The 25,339-nt window shown below is 38.7% G+C and overlaps 1 protein-coding gene and 1 pseudogene across 4 annotated transcripts in view; one reads left to right on the top strand and one right to left on the bottom strand.

The window, feature by feature from the left end:
• LOC131667483 (NAD(+) hydrolase sarm1) overlaps window positions 1-25,339 on the bottom strand; it is an 836,900-nt gene that overhangs the window by 187,068 nt on the left and 624,493 nt on the right. For all 4 annotated transcript variants that reach the window (XR_009302201.1, XM_058940916.1, XM_058940936.1 and 1 more), the window contains exons 6-7: window positions 23,029-25,062; window positions 20,447-20,613 (exon numbers count right to left, since the gene is read on the bottom strand). Coding sequence is in view for 3 of the 4 variants with exons in the window: in XM_058940916.1 (XP_058796899.1) it covers window positions 20,447-20,613; window positions 23,029-25,062 (2,201 nt within the window). In the remaining variant the exon portion in view is untranslated. The remainder of the gene's footprint in view (window positions 1-20,446; window positions 20,614-23,028; window positions 25,063-25,339) is intronic.
• Window positions 1,194-1,767, top strand: LOC131667517 (uncharacterized; annotated as a pseudogene).

Raw genomic sequence — 25,339 nt, forward strand, 5'->3', positions numbered from 1 at the left:
GTTTAGTTTTGTTTTGTGTTTCGGTACGTGAACATCTTGAAATCATGCAGAGCTATCCGAAAGGTAGTAAATATTCAACTGATCGCACTGGTAAGCCACGGAAGCGCAAATTCCATGGCAATCAGTTCGTAAATGTTTCGACATCTGACGATGAAGAAGCTAATACGAGCCGTAGTGAAAATAAATTGGCTTCAGCAACAACGGACGATGTCATAATTCATCCGTCACATTGCTATCGAATAATTGAGTTTGTCTCTGTATTTTTAGCAATTGCCGAAATAGTTATTTGCAATTCGTGTAAGCAGCGAATAACTTTTGCCGAAAGCGGCCATCGAGGTCTCGGATTCAAAATCGTTTTAGCGTGTAAATGCGGTAAACGAGAAATTCAATCTGGACCATTGATCAACACTGGCTACGAAATCAATAGAAGAATTGTGCTCGTCATGAGGATTTTGGTTGTCGCACCAGAAGGCATTAACATTTTTTGTGGTCTTATGGACATATCACCAGGCTTAGATAAATCGACGTATGATCAAATCGTGCAGCACCTGTATTCAGCGTCGAAAAAAATGTTTGACAGCGCCTGCAAAAAAGCTGTCGCAGAGGAAAAAGAACTTAACGTTAAAAATGGAAGACCAGCTGACCATTTGAAAGTTTCAGGCGATGGATCTTGGAAAAAACGTGGCTTTACTTCATTATACGGTGTAACTACACTTATCGGGTACTACAGTGGCAAAGTGATCAATCTCATCGTTAAAAGTGGATATTGTCATACTTGTGCTCTGAAGAAGAATACATTGGACGACGAAGTGTTTGAAGAATGGTATCAAAACCATAAGGAAAATTGTTCTTCGAATCACGCTGGCTCGTCCGGAAAAATGGAAGTTGATTCGATAATGACAATGTTCTTGAGATCCATCGAGAAATTCGGAGTAAAGTACAGTAATTACATTGGTGACGGCGACTCCAAAACATTTCTTGGCATTCTGAACAGTAATCCATACGGCCCGGAGCTCACAGTGACAAAAAACGAGTGCGTGGGACATGTCCAAAAGCGCCTGAGTACTCGTCTCCGAAACAAAAAAAAACAAGAAAAGCTCGGTGGAAAGAAGCGGCTCACCGAGATTTTAATAAAAAAATTAACCATTTACTACGGTCTGGCCATTTGAAGAAACTTGAATTCTATGGAAGACATGAAAAACGCTATAATGGCGACACTCGATCACTATTGCTCGACGGATGAATTACCTCGCCACGACCATTGCCCAGAAGGCGCCGACAGTTGGTGTGAGTGGCGCAAAGCCGAGGCAGCAAATAAACTGGCTGATTTTCAATATTCGCCACGTGTCATCGACGAAGAGGTTGAGAAGCACATTCGTCCTGTGTACGAGGACTTATCTAACGACGATCTGCGTCAAAACACAAAATGCGAACGAGTCGATCAATTCCACTGTGTGGCGCATGACACCTAAACACCTTCACTCAGGCATTAAAATTGTCGAGATTGATACCTACATCGCTGGAGGAATGTTCAATGAAGGCTACAGTGCAGTATTACAAACAATGCAGATATTAGACTTGAAAATTGGACAGCAATGCATGAATTTCTCTCGGCAAGCCGACCAGGAGCGCATCGCCCGAGAAAACAGACGCAATCTACTCGCGAGCAAAGAGGCCAGAACAGCTCGTATACTCGAAAATCTCGGCGAAAATCAGTTTTACGAAGAGTCTGAAGAACAAATGTATGGACCAGGAATCGCTGATTAGCATAGTTACGTGGTAAGTTTAATAAAATTACGTTTTTTTATATACGAAAACTTTGACGCGCGATTTCTCGGTTTTACATTTTTACGATTTTTCCTAATTGGCGGGAAAGATAGGGAAAAAACTAAACGTCCTATCGAAACGAGACAAAGTGGGTTTTATTTGGAATTAAATTTTATTCAAGCTAAATCTAAAAAAACTTAAGAAAGTTAAGATTAACTAACTTTTTAAACAATCTAAAGTGAATTTTTTTTTCAAAAAAAATTAATTTTTTGTTCATTTAGCGATAAATTGTTCAATTTTCACTTTTTTTGAATTTTCTTGGTTTACCTAGAAACTACACTATTGGAGAATGGAAATTTTATCTGATTTTTTGTTTCAGATGAAAATTGCGATCTGCATTTTTCCCGCCGCACGACAACTACAGAGTGGAGGCGCCTCGGCCGAATGCTTCTACGAGCCACAATATAATCTGTATTTTAATAAAAAAATTTAAGAATACTCTTGAAACATGTTTTAATAAACCCTGAAAGTTTCATTCCAATCGGATATTTCATTCCTCTCCCAAAAAATTCTCGAAAAAATCGATTTTTTGACGCCTCTAAAGCAGGCTCCCCCCTTAACGTAAGGGCGACATTGGATATTTTAACTGGCAGATGACTTCATTGCTAAATTCTTTAATACAGGCCGATGTATCTAGTAGAAAATCACGATCAGTATCATCAACTTGCATTTCTTTGGATTGATCTTGTGATGTTCGTATCACTTATAATATATTAATAGTTCGTACTCTCGTGATCTTGTAGCGTTAATGAGTAAGAATTCGTTTCTTTTCAAATTTACTTTAATAATTAATATGAAATAAATCTATAAATCAAGTATATACAAATGTAAGTAAATTTCAAAGAAAATCGAACTTTGCCCTAGTTTCTTATGATGCGAATTGTCCCATAAGCAGAGTTAAAGTCTTTTCTATAAAGGATATAATTCAACCCAAGTTTCTTATAGCGCGAAGTGTTCTATAAGTTGAGCATGAATTATAGGAAAGGAAAGAATTTGCTCAGTTTATAATAATGAGAGAAAGAACTCAGGTATTAGCCAAGTTTATTCAATCTCATGCGCTCACTTTGCAAGGCTTGGACTGAATCCTAGCCTGTGCAATAATCAGCGTATTTATACACAGATTTTCCCGCCTATTTTCGTAGGAGAATTCTTTTCGAGAAGTTTTCGAATCTTCGAGAAATATTCGCAAATTTTGAGAAATGAATTTTTTTAATTTACAAGTAAATAAACATTAATACTAAAATTTTTAAATATGTAAACTTTACAAAATTAGTTATTGATCGTTTTAGTATGATTTACAATTATCATAAATGGTCTCGTCAAAAGTTATTAACTAATAAAGTTAATTAATGTAATATCACAATATTTACAATAGAACAATATTAAATTTTTACATAACTTTATCATTTATTAATTTTAGAAGTAATTTCTAAAAAGAAATACTCAAATTAGTTAATAACATTAGAATTATAACAAATCTTCATATTTTTAACGGTTTTTTCTATAATCTGCAACGATTACCGAAAATCGTTCGACTCGCGCGAGGTTAATAAGCGGCTGAACGAGAAAAGCCACGATCGGTTCGCGAGAGAGAGAGAGGGCGCGTAGGGGCAATGACCGGGAGGGGAGAGTTCAACAGGCAGTATGACTGTGTCACTCAGTCCGTCTGCATCGAGCTAACCTGTTCCTTCGTGCCGTCATCGCGTTTCTTTTGGTGGTGCGAGATTAGCGTCGAGAACTTGAGTGCGGTGTGCTGAGTGCGGCGAGAGCAGCAGCATCAGCAGCATCAGCAGCAACAGCAGCAACAGCAGCAGCAACAGCAACAACCGTAGCAGCAACAACAACAACAGCAATAACAGCGGAGTGCAGCGAGTGGCGGAGCAGCAAATTAGCGACGCGTGCATCGGATACGGTTGGCCACCGTATCCTCATCGTTCTCGCGGTAGGTGCACCTTCCCTTTTTATTGTTGTCAGCGTGCGATCCCGCGCAGCGTGCGCGAAGAAATTGTTTGTTGCGCGCGAGCGGTTAGTTCGTGGCGATCGCGGTTTTCTCTCTCTCTCCCATTTAGCGTATATTGTCATTCGCGTTTGCGTGCGCAAGACTCTCGGCAAATCCCCCGTGTACTTGGTTAATTTGAATAAAACGATCAATCGTTATTTCTAAATCGAGTCATTGCTTTGTCATTCCTTTGTCCGGAGTTCGCGTTTGTTGACGTTCGATTCAAATAAGCCGGTAGCGTAGCACGGATCACGCGGATATCGGTAGACGAGAATCGTCAACACAGTTTCGAGCAGCAGCCGCAGGAGCGCTACTAAGCAGGAGCGACAGCGCCGCCAAGTGGCGAGTTGGGGAACCCAACTCGGATTGGCGAGGAGACGCTGCGCAGGCGCACTCCCGGGCAAGGTAGGTTGATGTGCTTCGAGCACATAGATAACAAGGCGTCGTTTAGCTATTGAGTAGGCATATTCTAGGGAAAATTACAGGTTAAACGGCAGCCTGTTACAAATCTTATAATACCATTACTAGATTAATTATTTAAGATTTATAAATTATAAAGCTATCATTATTATGTATAAAATTAACGCTTTCGTTCTATATACAACTTAATGTTTGAATAAATTATTGATTATTTATTTATTATTAGCAGTTATTATTAAACTGTTATTAATGAAACCAATTCTTGCTCATATTTTTCAGATATTCAATTTAAATATGGAGTATTCACATTTTTCTAATAATTAATAGTCTAATAAACAAATTAATTTTTCATATTAAAATTCTTTATTATTTAATAATTAAATGCAATTCGAATTATTATAATCTAAATCTATGTACTAAAATCTATATAAGAAATACTTTGTTACATCAAAATTAAGTCTAATGAACATTGTAACGAGCGGGCTCGTTAAGAAGTGGATGAGCGATTTTCAAAATAGCGCGCCATGCGCAAAAGACCCGCGCAGCGAGAAAGAGAGAGAGATATAGCTAGGACACGCGGGCCAGAGGAGACACGTGAGACCGGTAAGCAGAACGGACGCGCACGAAAGCCCTCGAATTGTTTTTATCATTACCGAAAAATCAAGCGGAAAATCGATCCCGTGTGGTGACAAGTAAGAACGGTGTGGAGCGAGTGTTGTGGGTGCACGGAAAAGTCGACGACGAGCAAGGATCAACGGGGGCCGATTGAAGGTTGTCACACGAGCCAAGGGGCTCAACACGTCGCCCACCACCCACAAGAAGCGGCCGGTAGGACACTCACCCCCGACGACTCTGGGCGACGTTAATCGAATAGTTAGGTTCGAGACTCAAGGCGTAGCTGTCTGCAGCAGCGTTTGCCCACGTAAGTCTTCTTCGTTGTCTCAGTATTGCGTGCGAGAATTCCGGGAAGCAGGCGTATGTAAACAACGTCGGCTGCGTGCCATTCGAAATCATATTCACCGTCTCTCTCTCACGCGTACGTATAATTAGGCTGCGTATCGCGAATCTCTAGGCCAACGTGAAATGTGTGCTAATGTGAAAATAAGTAGTAAATAAATTCGCTGGAAATATGCTAAGCAAACCAGCAAATTCATTCGATAATCCCGAATTTTCTCTGCGTTCCCTTCTCCTTCGCAACGTTTTCTAGGGACCATCGACCATTGCCTTCTTTCGATATTTCGTGCTTTCGCGCCCGTTTTCAGGTTGCGCGACAAGCACAGAACTAGCCAGAAAAGGAAAACAACGGACGACGACAGTACATAGATTTTGCTAACGGACGACGATTTCAATACACTTAATAAATCACGACCGTTACAACATATTTTATTCAAATAACAAAAACTACTATATCTATATCTATAAGTCTGTGATGTCACGCTCCTTATATGGTCATGAAATTAGACTCTTGTACTAAGACAATCAAATAATAGGTGAGGTGGTGCCATTTAATATGCTAATTGATGTAAACAGATAGATGAGTTTAACGGGTTGCAGTGATTCAGTAATAGACTAGCTCATAGATAGGACCGTTACAATATGCTTGTTGTTCATTGTAATCATCTAGCTCTGTTGAGTTGTGGTCATTCACAATACGTTTGTAGCAATTGCTACCTACACTAACAGTCGCATCAATTTCATCATTCTAGAGCTTTATTTGCAAATAGTCAGCATAATCACCAATTTTTCAAAATTTTACACTTCTACACTGATACACGTTCTTTTTGTGAATATTAAAATAGTCAGGGCACTTCAATCTCTTTGCAGAATAAATACCTGCCATGTTGACGACAAGACAATCAAGCTTACACTAACGCTGAATTCTCTAAAAGCGGCGAATATTTACATACGTCGGGGTCTCTATTCGGTTATGTATTCGGTCATCTGTGTTTATGAAGTACGTATATAAGTAAATAACATATGACCGAATGAAAGAATGTCTTCTTAATTAGATCTTACATCGAAATAATTTTTTTCTAATTTACTTACACAGTCTCTAAAATGAATTGCTGAATAATTTATTGCGTTTGACACGAAAATGAATTTTTTTTTTAATTTTTATTTTTTAAGCGATCTGGGGAAAAAACTCCAAATTTCGGATACATAGATTTGAACGTCCTGGTACAAAGAAACTACAAAAAAAAAATTTGAGAGAAAAAAGATGGCCTTTTTGAGGTAAACGGTTTTTTTTCGAAGATGTACTTTTTTGAAAAAATAAATGCATTTTCTGCGGAAAAATGCATTTATGCACATTTTTAATAATGTAGACTTAAAGAGCTTCATTTCCGCTATAAATAACATGAAAACTATTTTACCGTGCCGAATAATAAAAGAAATATTGAACAACAAGTTTTTCTTTTCAGCAAGGCATTTTTCGATTGCATAATTGACGCAAATATGCATCTGAGAGAAAAATAAAAAAATACGGGTATTCCTATTTTTGACCTAGCACAATAAAATAATACTTTGGAGTAGCTTGGTGACAGGTCTGCATGGAGCTCTGCATGATCTGAGATGGAATCGGCCATCAGATTCTTGTTCAGCGGAGTCTTAAATATTTTCAATAAGTAATTTTATCAAAATTATTGAAGAAATATATTTTTTTTTATTGAAAAATGTTCTTTTCTGCGAAATGCTTCACTTTATATAGTTTTTTTGTGGTTAAAATTTTTTTTCATAAAGACCTAACGGCATAAAGAACTACACTTCTTGACAAATTTTTTTGTGTGCTCAAAAAATTTTTTTCCCAAAACTGAAATAGGCAAGAGGGGGTAGTTTATTTGACAAAGAATTCTCCATATATATTGTCATGGGGTATGAATTCCGTTTTATTTTTATTATCTCGCCCGATGCGCAGTCGTACGAGAATGCGCGCGGTGAGATCGGAATAATAAAATTTCACTAGCTAATCGAGGAGCAGGAAAGACAGGTGTCAGTCAACCAACTTATTACTAGCAAAGACAACAATAAATTAACGTTTCAATCATACATGAGCTAGTTTATTTTCTATGTAATCTACAATACGTTTGGCCCGTGCATTTAGCTCATGCGACGCGCGCGACAATCTTACGCATCGGCATTTCGTTTATACTCTCTCGTTCGCAATATTCGTTTGCATGCTCGATACCGATTTTCTTATAATCGCCGGTGTGAGGGGAGAGTAATCAAGCGCGGTTGTTTAACAAAAATCGCGACGCGAAGCTGGTCAGCTTACCTTGCGTGAACAATCGCACTATCAGGGGGAACAGATCAGTATCGCCTCTGGTAGCTCAGGTTGCCGTCTCTCCTAATTGGAAAAGAGGTCTTCTCCGTCGTCCTGCTGATCCTGTCGGGTAAATTGATTCCAAGATCTCGTGGTTGGCCTACGATGGCGATTTCTTTGCCTTGCACTCGAAACGATAACAATAACCACACGTATCGGTGAACTAGTTCCCACACTCTTTTTAATGTATGCTGCCGATTTAACTTGCGTTGTTCCTGTATTCTACGATGGCTATTCCTAGACTTTCGGGTAGCTGCACAACCCTCGTATTAGTATTCCCGGACTCTTGCACGCTGTTGCCGGTGTCAAAGGCGCTCTCCTACTGGTCCTTTTCTTTTCTTGCGCATTCCTTCCCATTTCAGACCGAGTTCCCGTTTTCGACTTACCCAGGCCGGTAGGTGCTGCCCTCGCAGGCAGCCGCATGATCGAGACGGTAACGCAAACCAGACGTTTACCGTCACAATATATATATATATATATATATATTGTAACGGCCTGGAAAATAATCAAATTATTCTCGCGGCCCGTTAAGAATTTTATTTTCACTGGTCGGTGCGGGGCTCACCGCCACCCCGATCAGCTGGCCGCTTCCTGGCGTTCCGCCGAATACGGGCGGGCACGCGCTGCCCTGAAAAGGGATCGCGAAAGCACGGCTAAGCACGAGAGCGTGCGTGATTTCTAATCACGGGCGTGGGAAGGGACAAGGGTGCCTTCCTGGGTACGCCCAACACAACGACAACACTTGAGTAGGTCCAATCGGGCTTTATTCCTTTAGGCAAATCTTATACGCAATATCGCGTGCCGAGATTTTGCTTTGTATCCTATTTTAGAGAGAGAGACGCTCACTCGCGCAACTATCGCACGCTAAATGATCGCTTACAAACGCGACGAAACTCACCGTGAAGTAGCTGCTGCAGACAGACTACCCCTCGCTAGTCGCCCGCGTTATCGCCCTTGCTCGGACGGGCAAGTTCTGCCCCTGGTAATCGCCCACTCAAGATGACGATCCACAGGCTCCGGCGATCCTCGGGGATGATCTTCACCTCCTTGCGCACTTTCACCTTTACTTTTACCGGTCGCTTTCCTTTTTCTTTCGTTCGCACGCGCACGTGACGATCCTTCGAGCTCGCCGGTCTCAGTCCAAGTGTCCGAAAATCGTTTTCTCTCCCCACTCTACCGCTACGGCACGCGCCTGATCGAGTCTCATTCTGTCTCTCTCTCTTCACTCCTCGCTCACTTGCCCGCTTGGCCATGCTCGGCCTCGCGCGCGGACAATCTTCCGCGAAAACGGCCCCGGCCGTTATAATATAGAGAGAGAGAGAAAGAGAGATTCAAGCATAAGGTTGTAGTCAATTCATCAGATGTGTATTCATGTTTTAACTGTCGTAACGTAGAGCTGAATTCAGCTCTTCCGGTTTATTTATTTACAGATTCTAGAGAGCATACATAAGATAATATTATAAATAATAAAGATACGAAATACGAATAGGCTATATTTTTTGTCAGAGAGAGAGAGAGAGAAAGAGAGAGAGAGAGAGAGAGAGAGAAAGAGAGAGAGAGAGAGAGAACTTACAAGAGAACTGTGCGACTCCATAATTTTAACAAGGACGCAGACTTACAGCTTATCTGAGATGTTTACGATGTAAGACAAAAAAGGGCAGGTTAATTTGCCTCCTGATGCTGACGATGAAAGCCCCTTTCGACTGAGATGATCACCAGTAACACACGGATAGATCCTAGAGCTTGATTACGCGTGAAACTCTAGAATAGTACGACGAGCGAAACGATCCTCCTCGTTCAAAATACTCAAGATAAGAAAGCGAGCAAACGTACGCGTGCCGATATTCCTTTTCCTCTTTCTTATTTACCTTCCTTGTTTACCCAGTTATTGTCTAACTAAAATCGTTCTCTCCCTCTCTCTCTCTTTCTCTATCCCTACTCCTAATGACTGCGTACATGTGATGAGTCATTTTGTATAGGCGAAGAATGTAATGGACAAAATTCATAAAAAAAGTCGAAAAAATTAGTTTTTAAATTTTTAGCAAAAACCAAATCGATATTTATAATTTTAAGTACATCATCTAATTTTTTGTGAAATAATATATAATTTGAAAAAGAATTTATTGTAGGCTATTAAGAAAGCTGTAAGTTGATTGATATACGACTATATCCACGTTAACAATATAACTTAATGTAGGTGAGTTTATCTAATTAGAAAATACTGTTATAGTATTTAAAAGATTTTTTTAATCTCAAAAACCGTAGTTCCAAAAAAAAATATTTATAAGAAAAGTCAATTTTAAAACTATACACTTCGTATAGAAAGGTTGGAACGTGTAGAATGTATTGTTTTTTTCCATTTTTTTTTGCAGAATGCATGGTAAAAATTAGTTTTCTGATCCTGACATTTTGACTATGTTAGTAGAAGTACCCTTTGTAAATAGTATACGACCGGATCCATTTCAGATCGGGCAGGCCTATGGCACTGATATCTCCGATTGACTCGGCTGTGGAGTATGTTATTCTACTTCAAAAATAAGCCGACACGTATTTTTTTTTTTTTTTCGATTAGACCTCTACATCATTTTTTACGAGTATTTTAAAAAAGTGGTTAAAAAATAAATTTTCTAAAAATGAAATATTAAAATTTTAAAAAATGCTCTATATTTTCTAATTTTTTTACTTAATATGTTATTTATAGCTTATTTTACTGTATTTCTTATACTCTTTCGAATGCGCCATGCAGAATAAAAAAATATTGAAAATTGGCGGGAAAAACTCAATTTTTCGAAAAAATTTCAAACTCAATTTTCTCAAAAAAGCCATCGTTTTTTTTCAAATTTTTATGATAGATTAAGCATTACAAGACCTTTAAATTGGTATAGGAGTGATCGCGTACTTTTACGTTTTAGTGATAAAATATCGATTTTTCGTTTTTTTTTTTTTGCCCAAAACATTGATAATTATAGTTTTAACATGTGAAACGTGTTTATATATATATATATTGCAACGATTACCGAAAATCGCTCGACTCGCGGAGGTTAGTAAGCGGCTGAGCGGAATAGCCGCGATCGGTTCGAGAGAGAGAGGGCGCGTAGGGGCAATGACCGGGACGGGAGAGTTCGGTAAGCAGTACGACTGTGTCCTTCAGTCAGATAGCATCTAAGTGCGTGAGCGTGGTATAGACGTTGTTTCTGTGGTTTTGCGAGTGAGAGCCAAGGGTGCAACAAACAGTTGGCGAAAGTGAGCGAGTGGTGCGTGCACTGGTGAACGTGCGCGGCCGTAACCGCAGTTGGAATTGCCTGTAGCAGCAACACCAACAGCAACAGCAGCAGCAACACCAACAGCAACAGCAGCAGCAGCACCAACAACAACAACAGTAACAGCGGCAGTGCAGCGAGCGGCGAAGCAGCTAATCAGCGGCTAGTAAATCGGATACGGTTGGCCACCGTATCCACATCGTTATCGCGGTAGGTGCACCTTCCCTTTATTGTCGTTAGCGTGCGATCCCGCGCAGCGTGCGCGAAGAGATAATTTGTTGCGTGCGAGTGGTTAATTCGCGGCGGTCGCGAGGTTTTCTCTCTCTCTCTCTCCATCCGTTGACATTGTCAATTGTAATTGCGTGCGCAAGACTCTCGGCGAATCCCCCGTGTATCAGATTTAATCTGAATAAAGCGATCAATAGTTGTCACTAAATCGAATCATCATTTTGTCTTTCCTTTGTCCGGAGTTCGCGTTTGTTTACTTTCGATTCGAATAAGCCGGTAGCGTAGCACGGATCACGCGGAGATCGGCAGAATCGAATCTCAAACCAAGTTTCCAGCAGCAGTCGCAGGAGCGCTGCTAAGCGTAAGCAACAGCGCCGCCAAGTGGCGAGTTGGGGAACCCAACTCGGATTGGCGAGGAGACTCTGCGCAGGCGCATTCCCGGACAAGGTAGGTTGACGTGCTTTCGGCACGTAGATAACAAGGCGTCGTTGGCCGAGTTAACAAATAGGTTAAACGGCAGCCTGTTACAATATATATATATACATCCATATATACATATACAAGAATTGTACGTTTGATAGTAGTCTTGCGATTTTGATATAATTACATTCCTTCTTCTATAAATAGCTTATAAATATACACGTGCTCGCATTGCTGATATTGCAAAATATGATTTTAATAAATATATGTTTTTGAAAACTCTATTCCTAATATAATATTTTTAAACCGAAAATGTATTACTTTACAAAGATAAATTATTAATTGTGTGGGTATCTTACCAGTATCATTTTGCTCATCGCTTGAAAAAGGATCACCTGTTTTGCTACTTTCATATTTTAAACATAAAAGATTGTAACAAGTTATACACACATTATCAAACGGTTCAAATTTTTTTCTGCCAAACTTCAATTTCAATTTATTAGCTAAGTCACCAAGGCTTTTAAATCGCTTGTTTTTAGTTTTATATACACATGATTCATGCCTTTTTAAAAAGTCACAACACTTAACTCTCTTATCTGAATATGTACTATGTGGAGTCATAATTATAAACACAGAAATAAAACAGTCAGTTATGATCTAAAGTGATTTTTGTTATAACGTACACTTGCTTTAATATATAATATACACCTAGAAAGCATGCATGCTTCTCTGTGTGTACACAATTTACGACTGATAGAAATTGAACTATGTGCTATCAGCAATGCGAGCACGTGTATATTTATAAGCTATTTATAGAAGAAGGAATGCAATTCTATCAAAATCGCAAGACTACTATCAAACGTACAATTCTTGTATATGTATATATGGATGTATATATTGTAACGGGGTAAAACCGTTTAATTATATTATTCGCGCAATTACACTAAACGGACGCGCGTAGTTAATCATATGCTCAATAGGTAAATCGGAGAGCATGCAAAGACAGGCGCCAGTCAACCAGTAAGTTCTCTTATCGAAGGAAAGTGAGTGGAAGCTATGAGATATAAGAGAATCAAAAGAAAACACTTGTTAGTAATATGAACTAGATCTTTTATTATTCTTTATAATCTACAGAAGGTCGGCCCGCGCGTTTGTTTACGTTGACGCTCGCTCGTCGGCAACACGTATTGCCGGGACGCTCGCTGCTCTTTGTTGTTAGAGCCGTTACATGCACGCATCGAATATTAGAACTTGATTATTAATCACGCCACCGCGATCGCGAAATTAAGTTGGCCAGCTTACCTTATATTTGCAGGCGATCGGAGAAGACAGGGACGAACCACACAGCGCGGAACAGTTTTTATTGTTTTTGCTCGCGGGTCGCGAATGCGCGCACACACTGGTTTCGCCCTCGATGGCGAAACCCCACACTCTCTCTCCCGTCCTGGTCTCGAGCTGGCGAATCTCTGGCACCTCGGTGGCAGCTGTCACGGGTATCTGGCACTGGTCGAACGTCGCTGATCTGGCGTGTAGTCGTCAAGGGCACGTGGATCGGTGTGGCGGTAGCGAAAGCAGGCGGACACGACAATGGTCAATGCTTCACTGGTTCGAATTCTATCGCGCGCATTCCGTCTGCTCGCGTGCCGAATTCCTTCGTTACGTATTTTGTCCCCCCGGCAGGTGCTGCCCTCACAGGCAGCAATTAAATTAGATTATCAGCGCTAATTTGACGTTTACCGTCACAATATAAATATCTATCTATCTATATATATATATATATATATATGGGACGATCCATGTCAACCGGATCACTGCTGTGTCCAAAATTTGATGTGACCAAAAAAATCGTGCAACGACTCATTTTAAAGCTTAGGATATCTACTTTCTGATGCTGTGTGCGCCTTTGCAAAATCCAACATGGCGGCTCCAATATGGCGGCTACAAGAGACAAACTCGTAAACAAAAAATTTGATTTTTCAAATTTTTAGTAATAAATGTTAAAAAAATTAATATTTCATATTTTTTTATGAAAATCTGGCTCATTTCCTACAAAAAAGTAACAGAGACCATTTTCGCTAAAATGAAAAATAAAAAAGTTATAATTTTTTGAAAATTTTGAAAAATAAAAAACTTTGCGATTTTTTTACTCAGAAGGAAATGACTTTGGAAAAAAAATTTAAGGAACAAAATTGCTTGAAATTCATCAAAACACAAGTGTGAATTTTTTCGAATTCCTTTGAGCGATTTTTTGCTTTATGGATTTATCGGATTGTTTGAAAAATTAAAAAACTTCCCAAGATCTTTTACAAAAATTCATACGTAGTCTACGACTAAATATAAGAACTTTTTTTTAAATTAGTTGGTCTATTTTAGCTTGTTCTTTCTACGCCTTTTATTTTCGGAAACGACAGTCTTTTTCAAGATAGTCGTTTTTCTGATATATTGGGTGGTACTCAGTATCGGTAGAAACTCAGTAACCGTCCTTCTCAGGATAGTTATTGAGATAATTTTCCAGGTTTGTGCGGAACATCGGTGGTCAATTTCCAACAATCCTTTTCAGTATAGTTGGTGTATTTCCTACTTGTTTCATTTCTTTTAATTTTCTTATTTTATTTCCATTGTTTTTACAAGTAACTGTGGACATAACTGATTCGTCATAAAATCTCCATTCTAAGAGATGTTGTAACCCACTGGGTAAAGATGGTCATGTGGGTAAAAACTTGCGGAATATTTCGCAAGGTATTTTTGAGTCCTATCCAAATTTGCATCCGCTATCAAAAATTTGTCACACTTGCAGAAAAAGTATTTATAACTCTCATAAAAATCTTTCTTTTGAAGGTAATAATCGAGATTACATGGAATTCGATGACTCCTTGAATGAACCTCCGAATAAAGAAATACGCGAATCCTGCAGTAAAAATGATAGTATAGAGGACATGAAATTTGATGATTCCTTGGAAGAACTTGCATGCAAATCTAGAGAAGAACAGTTAGAAGAACTCTTGAATGGCCTTAAAAAGAAATTCCTAAGTTTATCTGAAAATGATCCAATGCATACGTCTATTCTCACTATAGCTCCTGATTGTTGGAGCATTCGTACAATCATGGAAGAATTTAAATGTTCTTATAGACTGGCAAAAAACTCTAAGGATTTGAAAAATTCTGATGAAGTATTATCAGTACCACCTGCGATGGGGGAGAGGGAGGGGAAAAATAATAGACGGGTATTTTTCCGGTCTCGCACTGTCGCCAGCGGCGCGCAGTCAGCCGAGACAACGTTTGCAGCTTTATTTTAATTTTTGTTGGGCGCCAGCTACCGTACTCTCGCGTTAGGAGAGCAGGTAGCGCTGCAACGTTGGCTGGTTCTCGGCAAAGTCCTGCTGGTCGCTGTGAGGTCGGGTGGTTTCCCCGTTGCCTCCCTCCTCGTCGCCGTCGGTGTTCTTTGCGCGCGTGGCCGGCTATCACCTGTGAAGAATGAAGCGGGAGCGCGAAGTCCTAGGCGACGAATTCGTTCGAGTCTAAAGCGTATCGAGCGAAAAGGGGAAAGGGGGCAACGGGTGGTTTACAAGGCCACCCACGGCTGCGGCTCGTTCGGCTAGCTAGAAGAAGTTCGGGGCGTGGCGGCTCTTAACCCAGAAGCGGGTACATCGAGGGGGGCGTTACAGGGGCGCCCCGACTGACAGACTAGTGGTTCAGGGGATAGCTCCTTCCCTGGACTGGTGGCGTAGTTCCTGCGACGGCGGCTATCGGCTAGGTGATAATCAGGGCAGTCGCGCACGCGCTTACCGGTCTCAAACCGATCGCGAAAGCTACGGGGGATGAGGCGATCAAGTGGGTACAGTCAATAACAAGTCAGACTTAAAATAATTCAGGTTTATTCGGCAAAAGAAAACTTCCCAGGTCAACCCCAGTGATCTATCCCTCGCGATGGTCAGCCTGGTCTAGGTTACTGGGGGACGCGAGTGGCGTACTACGACGCGAAGTCGGTCTAGGCAGACAATAATTCAGTTGGATACTTCGGACTTCGGATACGATTACACGACGTCGGTCTGTTTACTCGCGGCGAAAATTCCAGTTCGTTCAAGGCAAATAAGTGAAGGAATTCGATCGGTCGCACGAAGGTTAGCTACTGTTCGCGGTGTTGACGGTACTTTGTAGCAACGATCGCGAGCAAAATAAAGGCGACAATGTATCCGAATTCTGCCGGTCGAACGAAGGTCTAGCACGACTCGTGTAATGTTTAGGTCGACTCGGGAAAGGAATTCATAGACGCACACTCTAAGGAAAACTCGTTTCTCGGATGACAACAGTACGGCGACACTCAAAACGATGCTTGGAAGGTCGGTGGCAAAAACATGCGCAACAACGGCAACGGGCGCGCGAAGGTCATACGGCATACCCGCGCGCGGACATTCGGCGATCATGCGACAATTTCAGATGCGGAACAAAGAATCGACGTGACAAAGAAAAGCTCGGAGACAACGGCAAACATGTTCGATCACAAGGCGTAATGCGCGCGAAGGTCATGCGGCACTCCCGTTCGGTAATTACGCGGCAACTTCGTCTTGCGGACAATGATAATACGACGGCTCGATAAAAGATTTTCGGAGGTCAGCAATAATGAGCGCGAATGTTATTATATCGAACGCGCGAAGGTCGTGCGGCACTCCCGAAACGCGGCGGTCGGCCATGCGCGGCAATCTCGCGATCATCGGTCATACAAAGAAAATCAGTAGTAGAAAAGAAGGTACTTACTCCTGTTAGTTTTTCGGGCAATTACTATCGCGGCTACGGCCGCCAAGGCTGCTGTAGCAGCCGCTACTATTGTCGTGTGCGTCTCCGTTATTGGTGCTGTCGTTGCTCCTATTTTTCTATCGCTATTTTCCTCACTACTCTCACCGTTTTTCTCTGTACTCACTGCTCTCACTATCTTCTTTCTGTATTCGCTACTTTCACTATTTCCTCTACTACTCTCACTTTTCTCACTATCTTCTTCCTATACTCGCTACTTTCACTATTTCCTCTCTGTATTCGCTACTTTCACTATTTCCTCTGCGTTATCTATTTCCTCTGCTTTATCTATTTTCTCTGCTTGGGTACCGCGCGACAGCGAGGCTCGGCGGGACTACTCACCGTCGAGGCTTAACGGTTACTGGCGCGCCGTCTTTCGGCGACGCGCCGCTTCTCCTAACTTACTTCCCCTTCGTTATTGTCGATTGGCTGGCTTGTTGCTAAGCCGGGTCTCAGCGCCGTCTATATTAATGTTCTTTGCCCGCGCAATTTGTTTATTGGTCGGGTCTTCGCGCCTAATTTGCCTACTGGTCGCGAAGATAGCGTCGGTTTTCACTCATTAGTCCGACCACCCCTAAGCTGATAACGATTGGCCAGTCAACTAGCGTCGCTTGTCTATCCTCTTCTATCCACCGCTCGTTGGTCTTACCGATTCCCCTCGCTCGCTTCCGATCGGTCTAGCATCGGTGGTCTCGCTTGCTCTCACGCGCTCGGTCGCTCCTACTTCTAGTCTAGCTAGGCCTACCTTAACTAACGGGGGCTTGCGATCAGCTGATCGCGGCTGGAAACTTTAGGGGCTTCTAGCTTCCCGGGGGAGGGTCGGATCGGGTCGTGAGTGCGCGAGGGGTTGTACGCGAGCGTAAGGGTCGTGCGAATCGGTCAGGGAGACTTCTAGAGGTCATAGTTCGCGAGATCCGGGAGTGCGTGGGTGGGTGTATGCGGTCGTGGCTGTTCTGCCGCATCGTGCCGGTAGTGTATAATTTTTCGTGTGATGACGTATCATCACACACCTTTCAAAAGGGGAAAAAATATAGATGAAGAAACTGTATCGAAAGTTATTGAATTTTACGAAAATGACACAAACGGTCGCATTATGCCGCATAAAAAAAAGTTATCAAGGTCAAGATAGATGGTGTGATAGTTTCTAAACAAAAACATTTACTACTGTATGATGTTAAAGTTTTACATTTCATGTTCAAGGAGAAATATCCAGAACATCTTATTGGATCATCTAAGTTCGCAGAGCTGCGTCCTAAATGGTGTGTTTTAGCTGGATGATCAGGAACACACAGCGTTTGCATATGCACGACTCACCAGAATGTTAAACTAATGTTAGATGCTATAAATCTTAAATTTTTGAGCAGGGATTCTGAATTTCAATTATGTGACTACAAAGATTGTTTTAAATTCATTCAGTGTAAGAAACCTACAACTGATTGTCATTTGCTACAGTGTAACAAATGTCCTAATACTGAGAAGCTTTCCGACTTCCTTTTGGAATTATTGAAAAAAAATAAAATCGAACAAGTTATATTCAGCACTTGGCAATCTACTGATCGCTGTACCCTCAAACAAGAATGTCTTCCCTCAGATGAATTTATAGAAGTATTGTGTGATCGCATCAAAATTCTCATTACGCATAGTTTTATATCAAATGAACAAACAAAATTTATATCTGATAAAAGGGAAAATTTAAAAGAAAATGAAATATTGCTACACTGTGATTGTGTGGAAAATTATGCATACGTGGCTCAGGATGCCGCTCAAGCTTTCCATTATAACAATGACCAATGTTCGGTTTTTACTGTTGCATTTTACTATCGCTCCAATGCCGAATTAAAACATCGCAACATGATTTTACTATCAGATTGCACAACCCATGATGCAACAGCAGTTTATTTAATGCAGCAGAAAGTGATACCGATAATTAAAATGTTGTGTCCAAAAAGTACAAAAATTTATTATATATCTGATGGTGCCAAGCAACATTTTCAGAATAGAACTCAAATGATGCACCTTGCCCATCACAAGACTGATTTTCTAATTGATGCGGAATGGCACTGTTATGCAACGTATCATGGTAAATGCATCTGTGATGGACTAGGTGCTTCTTTGAAGAGTGAGGCAACCCGATATAGCTTACAAGCTGAACCAAAAATGCTATATTAAATTCTATAACTCTCTTTGAATGGGCTAAGGAAAAGTTCAAGAACATACAATTTCTTTACTATACAAATGAAGAACATAAGAGGTTATCTGATACATTAAAAAGAAAATTCCCCAACCCACCTGTTGTAACCAAGATTCAAAGTAGCCATGCGTTTATTCCAAATACTAACAATAAATTGATAGTAAAACGCTACGCGGCTGCAAAAGATAATGTGGATATAATACAATATTAGAATTAACAACAGTTGTACATGAATTGGACAATATCTTACACCATATCTAACCACTGCATTATTCCCAGTATAATTTAAAAACAGCTATCCCCCGGGTACACATGTTTAACGCCTTGGGGTTATAATTTATTGAATTTTTAATTGCAAACAGTTTGCCCATAGCTTGTGTGGGTTATTTGGTTATTGGCCTCACTAGTTTATTCTCATTATAATTTAAAAATTGCTGCCCCTGGGCACGCAGGTTCAATAGCTTGGGGTTAGTTTTCTTACATTTTTATTTATAAACAGCTTCTCCTGAGCTTGCGTGGGTTATCTGGTTGGTGTCTAGCGGTCCAAGTTACTTTTTCGATTTACTCAAAAAGGATCGCCTTCACTGAACAATCTTATAAAATAAAAAGCTCTTATAATTAGTCGTAGACTACATATGAATTTTTGTAAAAGATCTTGGGAAGTTTTTTAATTTTTCAAACAATCCGATAAATCCATAAAGCAAAAAATCGCTCAAAGGAATTCGAAAAAATTCACACTTGTGTTTTGATGAATTTCAAGCAATTTTGTTCCTTAAATTTTTTTTCCAAAGTCATTTCCTTCTGAGTAAAAAAATCGCAAAGTTTTTTATTTTTCAAAATTTTCAAAAAATTATAACTTTTTTATTTTTCATTTTAGCGAAAATGGTCTCTGTTACTTTTTTGTAGGAAATGAGCCAGATTTTCATAAAAAAATATGAAATATTAATTTTTTTAACATTTATTACTAAAAATTTGAAAAATCAAATTTTTTGTTTACGAGTTTGTCTCTTGTAGCCGCCATATTGGAGCCGCCATGTTGGATTTTGCAAAGGCGCACACAGCATCAGAAAGTAGATATCCTAAGCTTTAAAATGAGTCGTTGCACGATTTTTTTGGTCACATCAAATTTTGGACACAGCAGTGATCCGGTTGACATGGATCGTCCCATATATATCTATATCTATATATATAAACACGTTTCACATGTTAAAACTATAATTATCAATGTTTTGGGCAAAAAAAAACGAAAAATCGATATTTTATCACTAAAACGTAAAAGTACGCGATCACTCCTATACCAATTTAAAGGTCTTGTAATGCTTAATCTATCATAAAAATTTGAAAAAAAACGATGGCTTTTTTGAGAAAATTGAGTTTGAAATTTTTTCGAAAAATTGAGTTTTTCCCGCCAATTTTCAATATTTTTTTATTCTGCATGGCGCATTCGAAAGAGTATAAGAAATACAGTAAAATAAGCTATAAATAACATATTAAGTAAAAAAATTAGAAAATATAGAGCATTTTTTAAAATTTTAATATTTCATTTTTAGAAAATTTATTTTTTAACCACTTTTTTAAAATACTCGTAAAAAATGATGTAGAGGTCTAATCGAAAAAAAAAAAAAATACGTGTCGGCTTATTTTTGAAGTAAAATAACATACTCCACAGCCGAGTCAATCGGAGATATCATTGCCGTAGGCCTGCCCGATCTGAAATGGATCCGGTCATACATAATTATTAATTGCAATTTATGTTCTCAAAAGTAAAACATTATTTTCAAACGCCTTAGAGAATATAATTTCTTTTTTGCAACTAAGTATTCAATAGAATTGATTTTTTAATTAACTTTCATTGTCTTAACCAAATTTCAATCTTTTCCTATCATTACATTTTGACACTTATTATAATAATCACAATAGAAACTATCGATTATTTGCAGCTTAATTGAAGTAAAAAATCCATTTAATCTTGTTCTTATACTTTTATTTACCTTTCAAGTTTATCAACGCAAGCATCCTGGTAATCGTGGATCCATCTCACTCCATTGAAGTGACAAACTGCTCTCATATCTTCAGGTAGTTGTTCTGGCTCAGGCCAATGAAAATTATCTATTATAGGGATTATATTACATTGTGACTGTAATGCAGCTACTATCTCCTGTAAAAAAATAGTGAGTACTTAAAGTTTTAAATAAAGATAATTCAGAACCAATTTACACTCTGCAACAAAATTATCGCAACAAAATTTTTTATAGAAACATTGCTATTTTTCAAACGCTTGTAGTTCGGTCAATTTTCATCGTATTGAGATCAGTTTTTTTATTTTGCAGGAAATTTTGTGTACTTTTAGGAAAAAATAATTTCCGATAGCTGCGAGATAATACTATATTGCTATGTCTTAATCAGACCTACCAATTGTTTTTCTTGGAAAACGTAATAGTTTGCACGTTTACCTGGATTGGTGAACATTTTTTCTCAAAAAGCCCAAAAATTCCATCTTAAAGTATACTTTTCAACGAGTATTTGAAAAAAAATTCGACCTTTTACGATTTTTTTTGACCAAGTTATGCCATTTTAAAGATATTCCTATGTTTTAGCCAAATACCGCCAACATCAGCATTACCCAATGCATACCGCGAGGACGTTGTTGGTCGGATTTATACATCATTGTGGCCCTGAAAAGGACCGATTGTTTAAACCGTTTCTTAAACTAAGGATCCCGCGGCTCGTCACTTCCTCAGTATGTTTTAACTCCAAACCCTATGCGCCTTAGGCCTGTAGTACCGTGTATTGCTACCTCGCTGATGAATTACCCTCCTAAATATTTTTACATATTAATGCATGCTCTAATTAACCCTTGAGGTATTTGGTGCCAAATTTCATTCAGCATTCTCTCAAGCTCTCGGAACTTAACGGGAGGTCTCTCTAATCTCCGTAATCGCTTACCCATCATGTTCCATACATGCTCTACAAAATTAAGGTCTGGGCTATTAGAAGGATGAAACAATACCTTTAAATTGTTTTCTTTCAAGTGAGTATAAACTATCCTTGTAATATGGGGGCGTGCATTATCCTGTATTAAGATGAAATTACGGCCTATTTGCCGACACATTGGAATTACGCGAGGGCATAAAACTTCGTTTATGTAACGTTCCACCGTTAGTCCTGGAGGTGATGGGAGGATCACTAAATCTGATCGATGGTTCATTGAAATTTCACCCCATATCATAACGCATCCTTCATCAAATGTTCGAGTTGGATCAATGTGACTTGGTGCAAACCGCTATCTACAACACCAAATTCAAATCCTAGCATCGTTTCCGTAAAGACAAAATTGAGATTCATCTGTAAAAAACACATATCTCCAGTCTCTAGATGACCAATGTGGATAATAATGGCGTACTTTAGACGAATTTGTCGATGAACTGGTTCTAAATTAAGCACTCTGACACGAGTTCGTAAACTCAAACCCCTTTTGTAAAGGCATCTTCTTATCATCTGATCGCTAATTCGTCTGCCAGGTAAAGCATTATTCTTAATTTGTCGCGCAACTTGCCTTGGATTGCACAGGGTTTCATTAACAATGTTGCGATCCTCTCGATTCGTGGTAATTCTATGTCGACCTTGACCAGGCCTCCGGCGATAAGAACCTGTTTCTTCATACTCACTAAAAACGCGTGACACCGTTGAGCGATTAATTTCCATTCTTATAGATATATTGCTTTGACTTAGTCCCGGTTCTAGTAGGGCAAAAATTTCAGCAGATTGGATTTCAGTAAGCCGAGGCATTTCACTTAAGTATATGTTACTGTAATTTTTAATTGCTATGTACTCTGTGGAATAAAATGAATGTTGAATGATCTTTTACCTTAACTCTTGACCAGTATACCGCCTTGAACATTTACTTTATTTTTCTTAAATTGAATTGTCGGTTAGGGTTGATAATTATACCAAAAGTGTGGAGGTGCAATATTCAATCCAACGAAAACGTAGTGATGTAATTTTAAATAAAGTTACACTTGTCATGGATTAATTAAAAAAAAAGCGAACATCAATGTGGTTTCTTAGTTTATGAGAGTTTAGAATAGCTTCCGGGAGACGAATTTGTTAACTGTGATCTGATAATTTTTCAGGGCTACGTATCGGGTAATGTTGATGTTGGCAGTATTTGGCTAGAACAGTTGTATATTTTTAAAATGACATAACTCGGTCAAAAAAAATCGTGGAAGTTCGAATTTTTTTTTAAATACTCGTTGAAAAGAGTAGTTTAAGATAGTATTTGTGGTTTTTTGAGAAAAAATTTTTGCCAATCCAGGTAAACGTGCAAACTATTGCATTTTTCAAGAAAAAAAATTGGTAGGTCTCATTAAGGCATAGCAATGTCGTATTATCTTGCAACTATTGGAAATTATTTTTTTCAAAAGTACACGAAATTTCCTACAAAATAAAAAAAACTGATCTCAATACGATGAAAATTGACCGAATTACAAGCATTTGAAAAATGGCAATTTTTCTATAAAAAATGTTGTTGCGATAATTTTGTTGCAGAGTGTATATCAGAAGAAAGATATACCCGATGAACCCAATCTTTACAATCTATATCTTCAATGCACCTTTCTAAAGCTTTCGGTGTGAGAACAAGTAAAAAATGTTTGGCTTGTCTTATACTTTGTAGGAGATTATTGTCAAATTTTCCAGCTTCTAATCTTTCTACATCAATAAATACTGAAAATCCTCGAAGTTGTAGATGTACCTTCAGTAAACTAGCTAATTGTGAGCCATTTGATCTTCTATAACTAACAAAAACATCAAGGGATTTATCTGGGGATTCATTTTCACTGGGATTAAATTGATTATATTGAGTATTTTTTATAGCATCTAATATTCTTAGCCGATGTATGCTATTTATAATCCCACATTCTGTTAGCAACTGATCTTCGGTTAAATTTTTTATAGATTCCTTATCTACTCCAGCATTTAGCATACTATATGTATAAATTGAAAACTCTAGGCCTACAGATTGAAGAAAATTATTTAGATTTCCAGCATCTCTACTACTATAATCGGCCATTTTTTTCAAATTCTGTAGCTCCCTTGTAAATCTTCTTCTTTTTATGCCATTTGTAAGTCCAATATCTTCACGAAGATTTTCTTCTGTTAACTGAAGAAGAAGATCGCCATCCACCCGACTTTCTATAAAGTTATTTGCATATTCAGCAAAGCCAATTTGTTTTACCCATTCACGTACATCCTCACTTGACCAGAGTGGTACTTGCTGGCTTAACTTATGAGGAATTTCTTCGCCAATAAGTCTTAAAGCTTGGACAGCAAATTTTGAAGCTATCGCATTAGGACAACTCGCTACCTTTTTAAGCGGCTCTATTGCTCCAATTAAACGAAATATTTCAGTATTTCCTTGTTGTTTTTTTATTCCTGCTTCCATACAAAAATGAAAGGCAGCTAAGTTTCTAGCTTCTTCTCGTTTTGAACTCAGAACAGGAACCAAGCGCTCTAACCAATTTTTGCTTTGCCCATGAGCATGAGCCAAATTAGATTTCGCAAATTCGAAAGGATTGTGTGAAGTTACAAATGGCTCAACAAGATCTAAAGTGCCAGATTTCAAAACAGCTGCTTCAATTTCTTTATTAGCTACAAGAACTGCAATAGCCAAGCATGCGTAGTATTTAATATTATCATCGTTATGAAAAGCTAATGGAAAGAGCCACATAGGTACTTTTCGCTTGATCATAGCTTCTTGATTTTCTGCTCCTCCGTATAATGACAAATTTGCTAAAGCACCGGCGCAATGTCTTAATGTTTCTACATCATTTTTTCGACACTCAAACAATACAGCATCAAGACCACCTAATCGTATAACATCACTACATGTTCCTTCGTTGTGTTTGAAAAGATGCTCTAAAATACCCGTACCAACACGAGAATGTTCAACAGAGTTGATATTTTTAGTACACATACATGCGACATTTACAACTTTTTCAAGACCGTTATCAACAACATATGCTCGATTTTCTGTTGTTAAACACTGTTCTAAAAGGCGAGCTGAGGAAAACTGTAGCTTACTGTCATTAGATATACAATTAAACATTAAAATATCAAGACCACCTCCCAAACGTAAAGTATTACATAAACTATATCCTAATTCGTGACCATATGTAGGAACAGCCCAAGCTTTTCTGATGATTTCATTTACTCGGTCAAGTAAGAGAGGAGTTTTTTCTACAGTTAAAGGTATTTGATCTTGATTACTTGTTAAACGTCCTATTAGATTATTCAAAAATTCTGAGTACTTGATAATAGCTAATTCTACATCTTGAGCTTTAGATTTTGACGATAAAAGATCAAGGTCATCTAAAGATATAGATAAAAGATCATCATCAATATTTCTGGAACTGATTCTGTTTTTGTTAATAAAATGATTTATAGCATTTGTTGCATTTGAAAGCAATGCTGATTTAGTGGTTGTTGTAATACCAGAAGCTTTTGAAGCTATCGTAAAACTAGACTGTGAACTGCTTGCTGAATGTTTTTCTTGATTGAATATCCCACTTGTCAATGTTTGCCGTTGTTGTTGAGATGCAATTGCTGTCTGAAATAAATAAATTATATTTTAATTTTAAGTATTCTGAAGGAAATATTTAATTATTTATGTCATTAATAGTATTTTATATACCAATGGAATAAAAGCGATCTTTTATGATCACACGTGTAATTTGAAGTAAAAGTCGAAGTTTGAGATGACATCTATGTACAACTCAATGATCTAATTACATCAGTAGATTCTTTTATATAGTTCCATCCTTGCTTATAAAAAACAAGTTTTAAAAATCAGAATAGAAATTTGATACAGAAGCATAAGTGGCAGG

This window comes from Phymastichus coffea, unplaced genomic scaffold, assembly GCF_024137745.1.
Source record: "Phymastichus coffea isolate CEN01 unplaced genomic scaffold, Cenicafe_Pcof_1.1 PCOF00005, whole genome shotgun sequence".
Taxonomy (NCBI): domain Eukaryota; kingdom Metazoa; phylum Arthropoda; class Insecta; order Hymenoptera; family Eulophidae; genus Phymastichus; species Phymastichus coffea.